Source organism: Schistocerca cancellata, chromosome 11, assembly GCF_023864275.1.
Source record: "Schistocerca cancellata isolate TAMUIC-IGC-003103 chromosome 11, iqSchCanc2.1, whole genome shotgun sequence".
NCBI classification, from domain to species: Eukaryota; Metazoa; Arthropoda; class Insecta; order Orthoptera; family Acrididae; genus Schistocerca; species Schistocerca cancellata.
Genome location: NC_064636.1, coordinates 103,440,939 through 103,458,170, shown reverse-complemented (window position 1 = coordinate 103,458,170; position 17,232 = coordinate 103,440,939). Strand labels below are relative to the sequence as shown.

Genomic DNA, 17,232 nt, shown 5'->3' with positions numbered 1-17,232 from the left:
GATTGTAAGGCGTGACTATCTTATCCCAGAAGATGGTGCCTCCTTATTCCATTTAATGTACATCTTAATTCACTGCACATCGATAAAAGATCTCCATTTCACAAGATGGTGGGTAAACAAATTGGTAAGTTGCACTACAGTTCCCAAAACTAATTTACTGTTTTCACCACAATTTTTACTTAATTTGCGGAAACCACTGCCTAATTTATTCGAATATGAAATACTGACCTTTATGCCGAGCAGCCTGCCAATGATCATGGCCTCGTGAGCGAGCGTCGAGAATGCAGAGTGGCCGTGCACGACAGAAATTCTCTCGCGCAGCAGGATGTAGCGTATAAGAGGCAGCGAGGCGACCATCGTCGGCAGCACACACTGGTTATAGAAGACGCGCACTGGGAGGTAGAAAACCTGTGGTACCGTAGACAGTAATTACCGTGTGCTTCAGGACAGTTTTATAGAGTTTGAACATGAAAACGCACTAGATTAATATGAATATTATACAATTTGAGACTTAGGAAGAATGTCTACTTGCCAGCACCACAAATGTACAGAACAAGGCTAGCAGAAACGAGTTAAAGTACAAGAAATTTCTAGTTTCCTGTACTTTTAAATACTTCCGTTGACAGAAAGGGAAAGATATAATTTAATAAAATGGGGTGTGAGTGAAATTGCTGGAGAAACTGAAAGTGTGCTCTAACCCTCATCCATGAGACGGTGTAGAACATCATTATGAACTATAGGGTGTCCATAAAGTCACATCATTTCAAACCATAACTTAGAAACTACTGAACATGGAGAGTCACGGTTTGTTGTAAAACATTTAAAAGCTCTTTCAGATTTTTTTCCTTTGTCCTTCGTTGCAGATTTTAATCTGACTGCAATACGGCAGGAGAAAGTACAATGTCATATCGTATGTAGAACACAACACGTTCGAGGTAATGGTTGCGTATCACTAACGCCAACCATTAACTGTGCAAGTTGCTGCCCCCCTAAGCTGGGGGTCTGCTTCCTTTAACCTCCACATCTGTCCACCACCTCTAGTCACTCCGGCTCTCCGTAACATCTCTCTGCGGTTTCGGTTCGATACGGCCGCACGGAGTTGCGGGCCTCAGTTTCTGCCCGTGGCCTTTAGAGCCCCCGGAAGCTCGCCATTTCCATATTGACCGGGGTTTTTAAAAAGCTCTGTGTTATTTCGCACAAAACTTATATTTCTCTCCCGTGCATTTACCGAAACTACTACTCAATTACCGGTACGGAACCGGCCAGTAACACCTGGCTTGGCGTGTTCTAGTTTTGCCGGCCCGAGGGCCACGCCTTGTAGAAGACAATGCCAGTCTGACGGTGGAGGGACGACCAGATCTGCGACAACCGAGGGATGGCGCTACGGCACACAGCTCATCGAATTAAAGAGTTACGTAAAGCAATGGTCCATTATTGAAACCTTGCCTGAAGGTGTACCTTGGATGGGGGCTCCCAAATGTTTTTTTTCCTACTTTTTCTCAAGGGTTCACACACACACACCCTCCCCCCCCCCCCCCACTCTCTCTCTCTCTCTCTCTCTCTCTCTCTCTCTCTCTCTCTCTCTCTGTGTGTGTGTGTGTGTGTGTGTGTGTGTGTGTGTGTGTGTGTGTGTGTGTGTGTGTGTGTGTGTGTGTGTTTTAGAAAAGTGTAACTCTGAATTGTTTCTTAATTGAAAAATCTTAGATCTTGTTTAAATAAAGCGTGTAAACTAAAGAGTGAAAAATGTTTTTCCTGAACCTTTCCTAACTGTTCCACATTCCCTTCATCTTGAAACTTCCTGGAAGATTAAAACTGTATGCTGGGCCGAGACTCGAACTCGGGACCTTTGGCTTTCGCGGGCAAGTGCTCTACCAACTGAGCTACCGAAGCACTTGCCCACGAAAAGGCAAAGGTCCCAAGTTCGAGTCTCGGCCCTGCACACGGTTTTAATCTGCCAGGAAGTTTCATATCAGCACACACTCCGCTGCAGAGTGAAAATCTCATTCTGGTCCCTTCATCTTGTTTTTAAAACTTATTACGTTTTGTTCGGCCATGTCACTTGCCATTAGATTTTAAGTACCGATTTCACCAGTAAGAACAGCATCATCAGCCCCTCTCTGAGTAGTGATACGAACCTGTGCTTCTTTGTGGAGACTGAGGTGTTAGAAAGTGCTCCCGGCTTACGAGCAAGCAGAAGTCTCGAGTTGCGGCTGGCTTTGTACGAAGTAGCTTCAACCTTAGGGGTTTGTGGATGCCGTTTTACATCCTGTGTGTAGCCAGAATTTTCAGCTACGCAAGCATGCTTCATCTGCACGATCACTGGCGGCAGTGAGCACATCGATGAAGCTGAACTGCCCTTCACTGCACAGAACTCCGCGATATAAACACCACAGGTCAACAATAGGGAATCCTTAACAGTAAATATGTTAAGTTCTATTTGTTTCATTGCAGAGCTCTTTACTGTCAGTGACAGGGTGGAGGCTTTCATAACTTTGATATTAATCAGTATCAACCACTTAGCACTTCCATCGCATAATTGGGGGCGTGATTTCGAGTCACATCACAGATCTTTTACCGATCTCAAATTTACATTAATTAGTAGCAGTACACGTTCTATGTCTATACTTGTTCATTTTGCATACAGGGTGTTGCAAAAAGGTATGGCCAAACTTTCAGGAAACATTCCTCACACACAAAGAAAGAAAATATGTTATGTGGAAATGTGTCCGGAAACGCTTACTTTCCATGTTAGTGCTCATTTTATTACTTCTCTTCAAATCACATTAATCGTGGAATGGAAACACACAGCAACAGAACGTACCAGCAAGACTTCAAACACTTTGTTAGAGGAAATGTTCAAATTGTCCTCCGTTAGCGAGGATACGTGCATCCACCCTCCTTCGCATGGAATCCCTGATGTGCTGATGCAACCCTGGAGAATGGCGTATTGTATCGCAGTCGTCCACAATACGAGCATGAAGAGTCTCTACATTTGGTACCGGGGTTGCGTAGACGAGAGCTTTCAAATGCCCCCATAAATGAAAGTCGAGAGGGTTGAGGTCAGGAGAGCGTGGAGGCCACGGAATTGATCCGCCTCTACCAATCCGTCGGTCAACGAATCTGTTGTTGAGAAGCGTACAAACACTTCAACTGAAATGTGCAGGAGCTCCATCGTGCATGAACCACATGTTGTGTCGTACTTGTAAAGGCACATGTTCTAGCAGCACAGGTATGAAATCATGGCGGTGAACCGAGGAAGTACAGTACATACTGATGAAACTAAAATGAGCTCTAACATGGAAATTAAGCGTTTCCAGACACATGTCCACATAACATCTTTTCTTTATTTGTGTGTGAGGAATGTTTCCTGAAAGTTTGGCCATATCTTTTTGTAACACCCTGTATACATCGCTGCTTGACAGTTCATACAGTGAATTTTTTTTTTTTTTTTTAAATTAAGGAGATAAAACTATTAAAACGAAAGTGAACGGAATGTCCAATGGTCCGCTGTAGCTCTGTTCAGTCACAGATCACTTATAGACCAACAAAACCAGTTTTGCAACTTTTAAGTTGCATTTATGGTGCAAATATCGGTAAAAAAATAGAGTTTTTAAATTAATGCAGTTAACCGAGATATTTAAGATACCGAATGAGCGGACTTATACACGGAAGAAAATAATACACATCAAACTAGAAAACTGGTGTGGCTCACATATGCTCCACAAAAATGGGCTTAGACACTATGTGATCAAAATTATCCGGACACCCCCCAAAAACAAATTTTTCAAATTAGGTGCAGTGTGCTGCCACCTACTGCCAGGTACCCCATATCAGTGACCTCAGTAGTCATTAGACATCTTGGGAGAGCAGAATGGTGCGCTCCGCGAAACTCACGGACTTTCAACGCAGTCACTTGTGTCATACATCTGTACGCGAGATTTACACACTCCTAAACATCCCTAGGGTCCGCTGTTTCTGATGTGATAGTGAAGAGGAAACATGAATGGACACATACAGCACAAAAGTGTACAGGCTGACCTCATCTGTTGGCAGACAGAGACCACCGACAGCTGATGGTCGTAATGTGGAATAGGCAGACATCTATCCAGACCGTCACACAGAAATTCCAAACTGCATCAGGATCCACTGCAAGTACTATGACCGTTAGGCAGGAGGTGAGAAAACTTGCTGCACATAATCCACACATCACACTGGTAAATGACAAATGATGCTTCGCTTGGTGTAAGGAGCATAAACATTGGCTGATTCAACAGTGGAAAAATGGTGTGTGGTGTGACGAACCACAGTACACGATGTGGCAATCCGATGGCAGGGTACGGGTATGGCGAATGCCCGGTGATCATCATCTGCCAGTGTGTGTAGTGCCAACAGGAAGTAGTGGTGTTATGGTGTGGTTGTGTTTTTCATGGAGACAGCTTGCACCACTGCTTGTTTTGTGTGGCAGTATCACAGCACAGGCGTACATTGATGTTTTAAGCACCTTCTTTCTTCCCATTGTTGAAGAGCAATTCAGGAACGGTGATTGCATCTTTCAACACGATTGAGCACCTGTTCATAATGCACGGCCTGTGGCAGAGCGATTACATGACAATAACATTCCTGTAATGGCCTGGCCCTAACCTGGATCCTATAGAACACGTTTAGGATGTTTTGGAATGTTGATTTCATGCCAAGCCTCACCGAATGACATCGATACCTCTCCTCAGTGCAGCACTCTATGAAGAATGGACTGCCATTCCCCAAGAAACCTTCCAGCACCTGATTGAATGTATGCCTTTGGGAGTGGAAGCTGTCATGAAGGCTAAGGGTGGGCCAACACTGTATTGAATTCCAGCATTACCGATGGAGGGCGCCACGAACTTATAAGTCATTGTCAGCCAGGTGTCCAGATACTCGAGATCACATAGTGTATATACACTTAATAAATACTGCTTGTAAGTTCGTACCAAAAGAAAGCTACTTACAAAGGCTATGTCATAAATTACAGAATGCTGCAGAGTAACAATTGGTTTGGCTAGGTAAAGTTTCCAGCACTCCTCAACTGAAAAAGTACTATCATCAATTTATAAAAAGACCATCATCAATGATGAATGTCATGTCTGTGTGTTAAGGACGAACTGCACAGTTTCCGATTAAAATACGCTGTTGTCTGTGTATGTCAAGCAACAAAATGCCCCACACAGATATTATTCAGGCAAAGACTGGGCCCTGTAGTGACTGAAGAATACAATGAAGTTGCGTTAACGTGCCACAGCAATGCCTCTGCGACGTGCATGGCGTCGTCGCTGGCGGCGCAGCGTACCTGTGTATCGCAGTTTGAAGGCGATTGATACTGACTTGGCTGGCCAGTTTAATAAACAGCAACTGATTGGAGGTCCAAATGTTTTTCGTGGACTGCATCTGAACTTCACTTGTGATGTTCAGGCTGTTTCTGGAGGTAGTACATGGCTGACACTGGCTATTGTATGGGGCAACCAAGCAGATTAAGATGGCCTTGAAGCTTTTCCAGATGCTAACATATTGGCTTGGAAAACATTGAGTATAGCAGAGACCACAGGACTGTTGGCTAAACAGCCTCATGGTACGCTTGTTCCAAGTATGACATTTGTTTTGACTACGAGAAGGAAGAAGAAATTGAATGCTGATGAGTACCTGTTTATACGGGCTAAAGTCGGCAATGGAAATTGTAAAATAAAGATCAACGGTGACTGTATGATATATTATAGACAATACAGATTCCTCTGTCCTTTCCTTATCTCTGTTCCTTATCTCCCCTCTGTTTTTATTAAAAAAAATGTTTTCACTTTTTGTTTGGTGGCCGTGTTTCTCTTGGTTGCTCGCTAGGCGGGTGGCCTTGAAAGGGACTTAGCCGCTGGATGAGGCTGCTGGGAGGTTGTTTCGGTTTGTTGTCACACGATGTTCTGCCTTCATTAAACTGTCACACCCACAAACGCACTTTCGACACATCCATAACTCCATCACCACATGTCTCCAACTGTCGATGAATTTCAATTGGTTTCACACCACGCAAATTCAGAAAACGAATGATTGCACATTCAAGTAAGGAAAACATTGCCATTTTAAGTATTTAAAACAGTTCTCATTCTCGCCGCTGGCGGTAAAATTTCATCTGCCGTACGGTGCTGCCATCTCTGGGACGTACTGACAATGAACGCGGCCTCATTTTAAAACAATGTGCATGTTTCTATCTCTTTCCAGTCCGGAGAAAAAAAATCGGAGGCCTTACAACTTGAATGCACCTCGTATCACAGCCGTCCACAATACGAGCACGAAGAGTCTCTACATTTGGTACCAGGGTTGCGTAGACAAGAGCTTTCAAATGCCCCCGTAAATGAAAGTCGAGAGAGTTGAGGTCAGGAGAGAGTGGAGGCCATGGAATTGGTCCGCCTCTACCAATCCGTCGGTCACCGAATCTGTTGTTGAGAAGCGTACGAACACTTCAACTGAAATGTGCAGGAGCTCTGTCGTGCATGAACCACATGTTGTGTCCTACTTGTAAAGGCACGTGTTCTAGCAGCACAGGTAGAGTATCCCGTATGAAATCGTGATAACATGCTCCATTGAGCGTAGGTGGAAGAACTTGGGGCCCAATCAAGACATCACTGACAATGCCTGCCCAAACATTCACAGAAAATCTGCGTTGATGACGTGATTGCACTGAAGTCAACATTACCTTCCTTCAATTGGGCCAACTGGTGGTGAATTAAGGAAGTGCAGTACATACTGACAAAACTAAAAAGAGTTCCAACATGGAAATCAATCGTTTCCGGACACATGTCCACATAACATATTTTCTTTCTTTGTGTGTGAGGAATGTTTCCTGAAAGTTTGGCCGTACCTTTTTGTAACACCCTGTATACCCTACACTGCTTGTGCTGCCTCCTGCAGTACGAGTTGTTACAGCCCGCTGACATCAAACTTACGCAGTGTCGCATTCATGTGAATGCATAATACTGATAAAGGTGATCTGTTTTTCCTTTCAAAGTTTTAAGTTTAGCAGTCTTTGCTTACGATTTGTATGTTTTGTCCAGTTAAACTTCTGTGGATCAACTGAACCTACTGATACTGAAAGTCGGCTTCGTCCCATGAAGACGATGTTGTAATGTACGACTTCAGATGTGCATAAATAGAAAGAGGACAGAATGTGACTTCTTTTGTTTTGTTTCTATGGTATTGTTTGGAATGTAGGTTAAGGAGACAGATTAATCAGTAGCGTAAGTCAAGATCTAGAGATTACACTGAAAGGAATCACTTCTGTTGCGAGTTGGAAAATCAGTAATGAAGGCTTCACTCAATCCACTTTTGGGATGATGTTATTGTGGTCTTCAGTCCTGAGACTGGTTTGATGCAGCTTTCCATGCTACTCTATGCTGTGCAAGCCATTTCACCTCAGAGTACCTACTGCAACCTACATCCTTCTGGATCTGCTTACTGTATTCATCTCTTGGTCTCACTCTGCGATTTTTACCTTTCACACTACCCTCCAATACCAAATTGGTGATCCCTTGATGCCTCAGAATGTGTCCTACCAACTGATCCCTTCTTTTAGTTAGGTTGTGCAAAAAATTCCTCTTCTCCAAATTCTATTCAGTGCCTCCTCATTAGCTACCTCATCTACCCATCTAATCTTCAGTATTCTTCTGTAGCACCACATTTGGAAAGCTTTTATTCTCTTCTTATCTAAATTATTTATTGCCCATGTTTCACTTCCATACATGGCTACACATCATACAAATACTTTAAGAAAATACTTCCCGACACTTAAATCTATACTTTATGTTAAGACATTTCTCTTGTTCAGAAATGCTTTCATTGCCATAGCCAGTCTACATTTTATATCCTCTCTAATTTGAACATTATCAGTTATTTTGCTCCCCAAATAGCAAAACTCCTTTACTACTTTAAGCATCTCATTTCCTAATCTAATTCCCTCAGCATCACCCGATTTAATTCTACTGAATTCCATTATCGCCATTTTGCTTTTGTTGATGTTCATCTTATGTCCTCCTTTCAAGACACGGTCCATTCCGTTCAGCTGCTCTTCCACATCCTTTGCTGTCTCTGACAGAATTACAATGTCATCGGCGAACCTCGAAGTTTTTATTTCTTCTCCGTGGATTTTAATACCTACTCTGAATTTTTCTTTTGTTTCCTTTACTGCTTGCTCAATATACAGATGGAATAACATCGGGTATAGGCTACAACGCTGTCTTACTGTCTCCTCAATCACTACTTCCCTTTCATGCTCCTCGATTCTAATAACTGCAGTCTGGTTTCTGTACAAATTGTAAATAGCCTTTCGCTCCCTGTATTTTACCCCTGCAACCTTCAGAATTTGAAAGAGAGTATTCCAGTCAACATAGTCAAAAGCTTTCTCTAAGTCCAAAAATGGTAGAAACGCAGGTTTGCCTTTCCTTAATCTATCTTCTAAGATAAGTTGTAGGTTCAGTATTGCCTCGCGTGTTCCAGCTTAGGTCTTTCAGTGCTCTGTCAAATTCTTCAAGCAGTATCATATCTCCCATTTACCTTCATCTACATCGTCTCCCATTTCCATAACATTGCCCTCAAGTACATCACCCTTGTATAGACCCTCTATATACTCCTTCCACCTTTCTGCTTTCCCTTCTTTGCTTAGGACTGGTTTTCCATCTGAGCTCTTGATATTCATACATGTGGTTCTCTTTTCTCAAAAGGTCTCTCTAATTTTCCTGTACGCAGTATCTATCTTACCACAAGTGAAATATGTCTCTACATCCTTACATCTGTCCTCTAGCCATCGTCACTTTGCCATTTTGCGCTTCTTGGCTATTCATTTTTGAGACGTTTGCATTCCTTTTTGCCTGCTTCATTTACTGCATTTTTACATTTCCTCCTTTCATCAATTAAATTCAATATCTCTTCTGTTATCCAAGGATTTCTACTAGCTCTCGTCTTTTTACCTACTTGATCCTCTGCTACTTTCACTATTTCATCTCTCGAAGCTACCCATTCTTCTTCTACTGTATTTCTTTTCCTGTATTTGTCAATTGTCCCCTAATGCTCTCTTTGGAAGTCTACAACCTCTGGTTCCATCAGTTTATCCAGGTCCTATCCCCTTACGATCCTACCTTTCGGATACTGATATATGATGTATCCTTTCAGTATGCATGCAGATATAACTTGGGCTCATTCTGTATCTTTCAATTTATTAATGAGTTACAGAATCATGTTTGGCAAAAAAATTACAAGGACAGTATTTTCAGAATACAGAATTGTGTTTTAAGAATTTTATCTGGTGTTGAAAGATCCTGCAAGGACCTCACCAAAAGCTTTGGTAGTTTGACGGTTACTTTACAAGACATTTACAGAGTGAATCAGGAGGAAAGGTACAGGCTTTGACGGGTGACAGTATTAGCAATTCTGAACAAAAAACGTCACATGGACAGATGTCCTATTCTGAATGGTTCCCGGGATAGAAAACATCTGATGTAAACTGCTGTTTATTTTTTGTATTATTCAAACACTTTCACTGTTACAATGGTAGAGGAAGTTGATACAAGACACTTGTGGTCTATCAAATCAGGAAACTACTTCAAATTGGCTACAAAAACTACATAAGCTGCAGAGAGATTTTCAATATTATGGCACAGACAACTAGTCCTAGAGAAAAAAATGACGAACTTTTTTTTAAATAGGAAATTTAAGTTAATTTTGTACTGTGACGCATTTTCACTGAAGCACGCAGATTTTGAGTTATTCAAGAAAATGTACAAAAGGGATATTATACGTGTTATATCTCTGAAACCAAACCCAATATGAAGTTTTCTGTTCAGAATCACTGTTACACCTCTAAGTGTATATCTTTCCTCTTGACTCACCCTGTACACGTCAATGTCCTTTGTAATTACCAATACAAGGTGTATGTAAAGTCCGGGAACACTTTCAATAATTTATTGCACAAGAACTAAACACTGTACAGATGTCATATATATTGCATTTTGAAGAAAAACTCAGTGGTTTTCTTTTTTTAACATTCGATATGTGAACCAGGAGTGACCCGGCAGACAATACAGTAATCAAATTCTTGCCATACCTGTCCCAACATGGCATCGTCAACTGTGGCAGTCGCTCCCCATATTCTCTCCCAGAGCTCTGATACATTATGTGGTAGAGGTGGTACATATACCAGCTCTTTAATGTGACCCAACAGAAAATCGTCCGCAGCTCGTGGTCCCGCGGTAGCTTTCTTGCTTCCCGAGCACGGGGCCCCGGGTTTGATTCCCGGCGGGGTCAGGGATTTTCATCAGCCCCGAGATGACTGGGTGGTGGTGTGTCGTCTTTATCATCATCATTCATCCCCATTACGGTCGGAGGAAGGCACCGGCAAACCACCTCCATTAGGACCTTGGCTAGTACGGCACTGCGAGCCTGAAGTATCGTTCTCCTACACACTGTCAAGCACCATCGAACTTCATTTTCACAGAAAAAAGGTCACATGTAATGAGATCTGGTGATTGGGGGGCCATTTCATGAAACAGCTGTCCCCTTCTGTAGCACGGCTGATCTGTCAAGGCAGCAGCTCCGTGTTCTGCAATAGCTCCAATCTGAATGGTTTCACAGACCGCTTCTGTCGCAGGGCTTTCCACACTGTCATTGGAGCAATTTCGAGTTCGCGGGATGCACGAGACACCGTTTTCTTTGAGCTTCTTATGAACGTCTCTCGTACGTGCTCCACATTCACTTCACTCGTGCTGGGACGTCCATTTCTCTTTGCCTGGCACAAGCTACCCACCGTAATGAATTTGTTGTACCAGTGCGAAATGGCCTGCCTTGTTAGTGGCTTCTTACAGTACTCGGTTCTAAACACCCATTGAACAGCCGTAGCACACTTGTTTTTGTCGAACTCCGACACACAGAAAGCTCGCTCCGCACTTGAACTTGTCACGTTTGCGACTAGCACTGACTATCGGCAAATTACTAAACTACGCTGTAGCGGTATACATGGAAAAAATAACTTTCAGGGTTTCTCTTTAAAATGACATATGTATGATATCTGAACAACGTTTGGTTCTTGTGCAATAAATAATTGAAAGTGTTCCCAGACTTTACGTACACCCTGTATTTCTTCTTACTCGAAAGACTGTGAAAAAACATGAACTTCACACTCGGATAAAAGACAACCACTATGAAGAGATCAGGGGCTTAACATTGGTACTAACAGGAATCTGACATGGGTCCACATGTACAAAGTATCACCTACAAAAAAAGTTTGATTAATTTTTTTGTTTGCTTGTGAGTACTTGTTTGTAGTCCTGCTACACACTGAAATCATGCCTCATTAGGTAACCTCAACGGAAGAGGAATCATTCCAACAATATTGTACAACACATTGATTGTTTTAAGATGCAGTAATTCATTTTCTGCATTCAAAGAGGAACAACACTGTAACAATCCGTACTGAATTGGTGGAGGTATACAGAAACAATGAACCATTATACGACAGTCGTTAGGTGGTGCAGACACGACGTCCACTGTGGTCCGACAAGTATCTGAAGAACAAAGTGGGAGACCACGGATCTGAAGAACTTGGAACCAAAATAGAAGTAGATGGTTTAGTGCTTGAGGATCAAGGTCCCACAAACAAAAATCTGTCACAGATATTCTAGCACGACATTTAGAACACAGCAAAATGTTGCTGCCCACTGGCTTCCAAGATTGCTCACACCCAAAAAGGAGCAAAGCTGGGTAAAGAGAAATATTCAATAATAGTCATTTGCTTTGACCAGGGATGTAGGAAATGTGTGACATATGTCTTAAGCAACTAAAAACCAAACTGTGAAAACACACACCAAAAGGAGACATCACTGGCCAAAGTCTACAACTAGTATAGAATATCCCTCTTGATCTACAAAACTGGCTACTGCGGTCTAAATTAGGTTCGAAGGTGCTAATTTGGTAGCGAGTTGGTGAAGCCAAAAAAGGTGTATGCCAAATAATGGTTGTGATACCGGACTGATCTATAGCATAGCCTGATGTTTATGTTCGCACCATATTCAAACATTTTCCATCAGAAAAAATAAAACTGCAAGGTAAACTCATGAAAACAGACTACATAATCAAAAAGTCCTCTACAAGCATTTTAATGGATATTATGCACATATATCATACATAAACTAGGAAAATTGCAGGGGGGGGGGGGGGATTCCACTATGTAACTTTTGCTGCAAAGCAAGCACTCTGAACATGTGGAAGAAGGAAGGGCGATTACTAAACATGCGGAATAACCTCTGTCAGCCAAAGATACAACTGGGCAAATGGATGCTGTGTTCTTTGGGAGTGCCATCAGGCTACACTAACTGATTATGTTCATAAAGAGCAAACTGTCACAGGAACGCGTTTCCGAAACCTCGACAAGCAGTAACAAAAGGTTTTTCAGATGAATCAATGCAGGGAGGTAATTGAGGGCACATTTTCTCTCATTTCATTGCACAGTATTGCATTCAGATTAAATATACAGTGTGGTGCTGGGTGTATCCAAAAACCAAACTACTGGTGTGGTGAAGAGTTTGCAAATGGGTCATTCCATGTCAATTCAACCAATTTGAGAAAATGTTTCAGCTAATAGTCTCAGATTTGGCTGAAATTTAGCACCCCAACACTAACAAGTGTGGAACATTCAAGTACAGAGTTTTAAGTTCCCCTGCCAATTAGTTCCAGAATTATGGCTTGTGAAAGAAGGTGGTGTGACCCGAAAATTGCAACCCGCATCTGGCAATGTATCTTCAGACCCAACTTCAGGTTTTAATAACTTTGGAACTATTCCACACAGTCCAGCAAAATTTTTACAACCCAGTAACATCCAATTTGAGAACACACACTATCAATCAAAAAACAACAACAACAACAACAAATTTCTGAGGGAAAATAAAAAAATTCCAAAATGTGATCAAAAAATGTAATACGTTAAAAGGTACATATTGTAGGTGCCCTCTACGCCAAATATAATTCACTCAAAAAGGGTATAAATTTTTTTGTGGTAAGCTTAATGTCGTCTAAACACACACAGAACTCATCTTGCCCATATCAGTCACGCAGAGTTAGATGCACACGAAAATACAAAAATTTGAAAAAATTACCTGAAAAACGTGGATTTTCTAAGTGTGGTAGCACAAAAGGGGCAAGTGATATCCGAGCCAAATTTCAAACACTGCATAAGTAGACCATAATATAATATGTGGCAAAATTTCAACTTGTTATTGCAAGGCATTTGTGTACAATAAAAGTTGACAGATATATTTGGTTAGGTTTCTTTTAACACGATTTAGCAAGTAATAGTGATGATGCAGACAGCTTGTTTCAGATAAAGCTGCAGCAATTGTTGGGAACCATTAGGCAACAGAAACTTAAACAATGGTAGTTTTCAGGGACAGAATGAGTCATTGTTAGGCAGGAACAACAAAGGAAACAAGCAACAATTACAGGTTACTCATGTTTTTAAGATTCTAGTTCAGACTGGTCAGTACTGTTGTGGAAAGTCGGTATGGAGGCAGAAGAGTGTACTAGCGGTGCTTTTGTTCAAACAAGTTGCAGTATTGGTAGAGCACAAGCATCTGAATGTCGTAAAACGACATATGGAACAAAATGTGGCATTCTCTTTGTACTGCATGATCTGGATGAATCGGACCAAGATTTGTTGCTATGGAGATCCAGGATACACCCTGTGGGCACAAGAAGTACAGTTCCAGGAAACTTTAGTGTTTATCATCATATGAAAGTGTTTCTGGATAAGTATTCTTTCCTAAAAAGAAGTTGTTTTGATCCATTTCGGATTCATAAGAAGACAGTGAAGTGTAGCCTCAGAGAAATTGATCTAAAATCAGTATTGAAAGTGAATCAGTGCATGGGACTTAACATGAAACCAGGACAAAAGTTATGTTCCAGGTGTGTTAAACTGCAAAAAAATTAAGAATATTATGATAATTTACATCACAGTGACGAAGACTATCAGCCACCTACAACCACAGTGGAAGAGCAATTAAATACTTCAGTGACTGCTCTTGGTTTGTCTCCCATGAAGACACACAAAGTTGGGAAAAGAGACAGGTCCAGCTATAGTAGAAGAAAACTACAAGAAGCTCAAATGGAATTAAAACACAAAATAGCTGACACACAAATGGTGGAAGAGGAAGAACTAACTGCTCCAAAGGAACAGAAATCATACCAGAAATGCTCTGATTTTGGACAAAATTGTGCATGATTTGAAAGAAAAATGTGTCGTATCCACATGCCAGAAAAAAGTAGCTATTCTTACCCTCGCACCTTCCAGCTGGTCTACTGACTACACTGCAAAGGAATTCAATGTTTCTACATATATGGTAAAGCAAGCTAGGAAAAGAAAAGCAACCCACGGAGTGCTTCCACAACTTCAGCAGGCTCAGGGTAAGCAATCGAGTTCAGAAATAAAGGTGTTAGTGTCAGAGTTTTATGAAAATAATGACTACATCCGAATAATGCCTGGAAAAAAAAGACTATGTAATGGTGAAAATGGGAAATGTACGTGTACAAATGCAAAAAAGACTGTTGCTATGCAATATATCAGAACTATATGTAGAATTCAAAGAAAAGTATCCCAATACCAAAGTAGGTTTATCATCTTTTTTCAATCTTCGGCCAAAATGGGCTGTGCCTGTAAGTGAAAGGGGCACACACAATGTTTGTGTATGTGAGACCCATCAAAATGCTATGCTGATGTTTGCTGCTATAAAGGATTCTGGTCTGGATTACAACAGTGCAATGAAGCTGCTAGTGTGTGACATCAGTTCCTACCAGTGCATGATACACAGGTGTGAAAAGTGTCCTGTTAAGGCAAATCTTGCGTAACACATGAATAACAAACTGTATGGTGAACTTCTTATGGACGACGATCTTGTTTCTTATAAACAATGGACACACATGGATCGCACAAGTCTTGAAACAAAGCAAAGTACAGTGGAAGATTTTGTTGAAATGTGTTGTCAAAGACACGGACAAACTGACCACACACAGCTTCACAGCAACAGCACAATTGGCTTATCTCCAGTTTTGTAGGGACAATTTGAAACAAGATGAAATTATAGTAACACTAGACTTTTCTGAAAATTATGCATTTATAGTTCAAGATGCCATCCAAGGCTATCATTGGGACAACAGTCAAGCAACTCTCCAGCCATTTGCAATTTACTAAAGAGGTTAATCAGGTGATGTGTCTGTCATGAACCTGTGCATTTTTAGTGACTGTTTAATTCACGATGCCATTGCAGTTCGTGCCCACATTTGCACTGTCACGGCATATGTGAAAAACAAGCTGCCTCACATACATTTTGTGAAATACTTCATTGATGGGGCAACTAGTCAGTACAAAAACTGTAAAAATCTCAAAAATTTATGCATGCATTACCATGATTTTCAGATTCATGCAGAATGGAATTTTTTCACAACAAGTCATGGTAAAAATGTATGTGATGGTATTGGTGCTACCATTAAGCGCATGGCATCACGAGCTAGTCTGCAGCACCCTACAGGAGGTCACATTCTAACACCTCTTCAATTATTTACCTGGGTACAGAAAAATCTCTCTGGCATACACTCACTCTATGTTTCGAAAGATGAGGTGAAATCAGTGTAAGAGTTGCTAAAAAGCAGACTAGAACATGTTAAAACTGTTGCGGACACAAGGAGCCATCATCACTTCTCTCCAGTGGACTCTTACAATGTGCAGATGGGCACACTGTCCAGTTATAACTATAGGTTCATCCACAACATGTGTCTTCACAGTGTATCTGACTCAGGATTCAGAAGCAAAAGCAGCAACATACAACCAGGTTGCTATGTTATTGCTGTTTATGATGACAAATGGTACTTAGGACGTGTTGCAGAGTGCTGTGAAGCAGAAGGTGATGTATTTGTGAACTTCATGGCACCAGCAAGATCATTTCATTGGCCACGTTTGGCAGACAGGTGTTGGATTCCTTTTGAACATATTCTTATGACAGTTCCAGTTCCTATCACAGTGTCAGGAAGACAGTACAATTTGCTACTCAATATACAGAGTACAGTATAAAGTGTGGGAGAACTTCTGTTCGAAGCACAATCGACTGGTTTTTAGCAGTTAAGGTGCAGTAAACATTAATGATAGGTTGTGTTAATCCATCTATATGTTGTTTCTTAGTGATTAAACAGTTGTGGGCGAGGATAAGAAGAGGCAGAACAGTTTACAAGATGTTTTTACAAAATTGTGTTGTGGAACAATGGGCACATCACCAAATACATATGTCAACTTCCGTTGTACACAAATTTCTTGCAATAACATGCTGAAATTTTGAGATATATATCATTATGCTCTACTTATGCAGTGTGTGAAATTTGGCTTGGATATCGATTGTCCCTTTTGTGCTACCACACTTAGAAAATCCGTGTTTTTCAGGTAATTTTTCAAATTTTTGTATTTTCGTGTGCATGTAACTCAGTTTTTGTGACTGATATGGGCATGATGAGTTCTGTGTGTGTTTAGATCACATTAAGCTCACCACAAAAAATTTATACCCTTTTTGAGTGAATTATATTTGGCATAGAGGGCACCTACAATATGTACCTTTTAACGTATTACATTTTTTAAATCACATTTTGAAATTTTTTATTTTCCCTCAGAAATATGTCGTTGGTGTTTTGGTTCATGGAGTGTGTTCTCTAAATGGATGTTACTGGGTTGTAAAAATTTCACTGGACTATGTGGAATAGTTCCAAAGTTATTAAGACCTGAAGTTGGGTCTGAAGATAGATTGCCAGATACGGGTTGCAATTTCTGGGTCACGCCGCCACCTTCTTTCACAAGTCATAATTCTGGAACTAATCAGCAGGGGAAACTAATACTTTGTACACAAGTGCTCCACACATGGTAGAATTAGTATACTGAATTTCAGTCAAATCTGAGACTATGAGCTGGAGCCCCTGGTTGAACTGACATGGAATGCAAAGTGGTCACTTTGAACATCATCTCTAAAGTGAATGGTGCTCACACGTGTATGTACTGACTCTGAAGATAAGCCTGTACACCAAATACACAGAATGGAATTTGTGTGTGTAGCATAATGTGCAGTCTAGTCTAGCCAACTAGTGTGTTTTTTTGTACCTCACTGGATACAGACAAAGTTACTCTAGCCACTATTATTTTTT

General features: G+C 41.2%; 1 protein-coding gene across 1 annotated transcript in view; it reads right to left on the bottom strand.

Moving 5' to 3' along the window:
* LOC126108952 (phosphatidylinositol N-acetylglucosaminyltransferase subunit A) overlaps nucleotides 1-17,232 on the bottom strand; it is a 107,487-nt gene that overhangs the window by 88,805 nt on the left and 1,450 nt on the right. Inside the window, exon 3 of the mRNA XM_049914335.1 lies at nucleotides 229-408. Within this exon, the coding sequence (XP_049770292.1) occupies nucleotides 229-408 (180 nt within the window). The remainder of the gene's footprint in view (nucleotides 1-228; nucleotides 409-17,232) is intronic.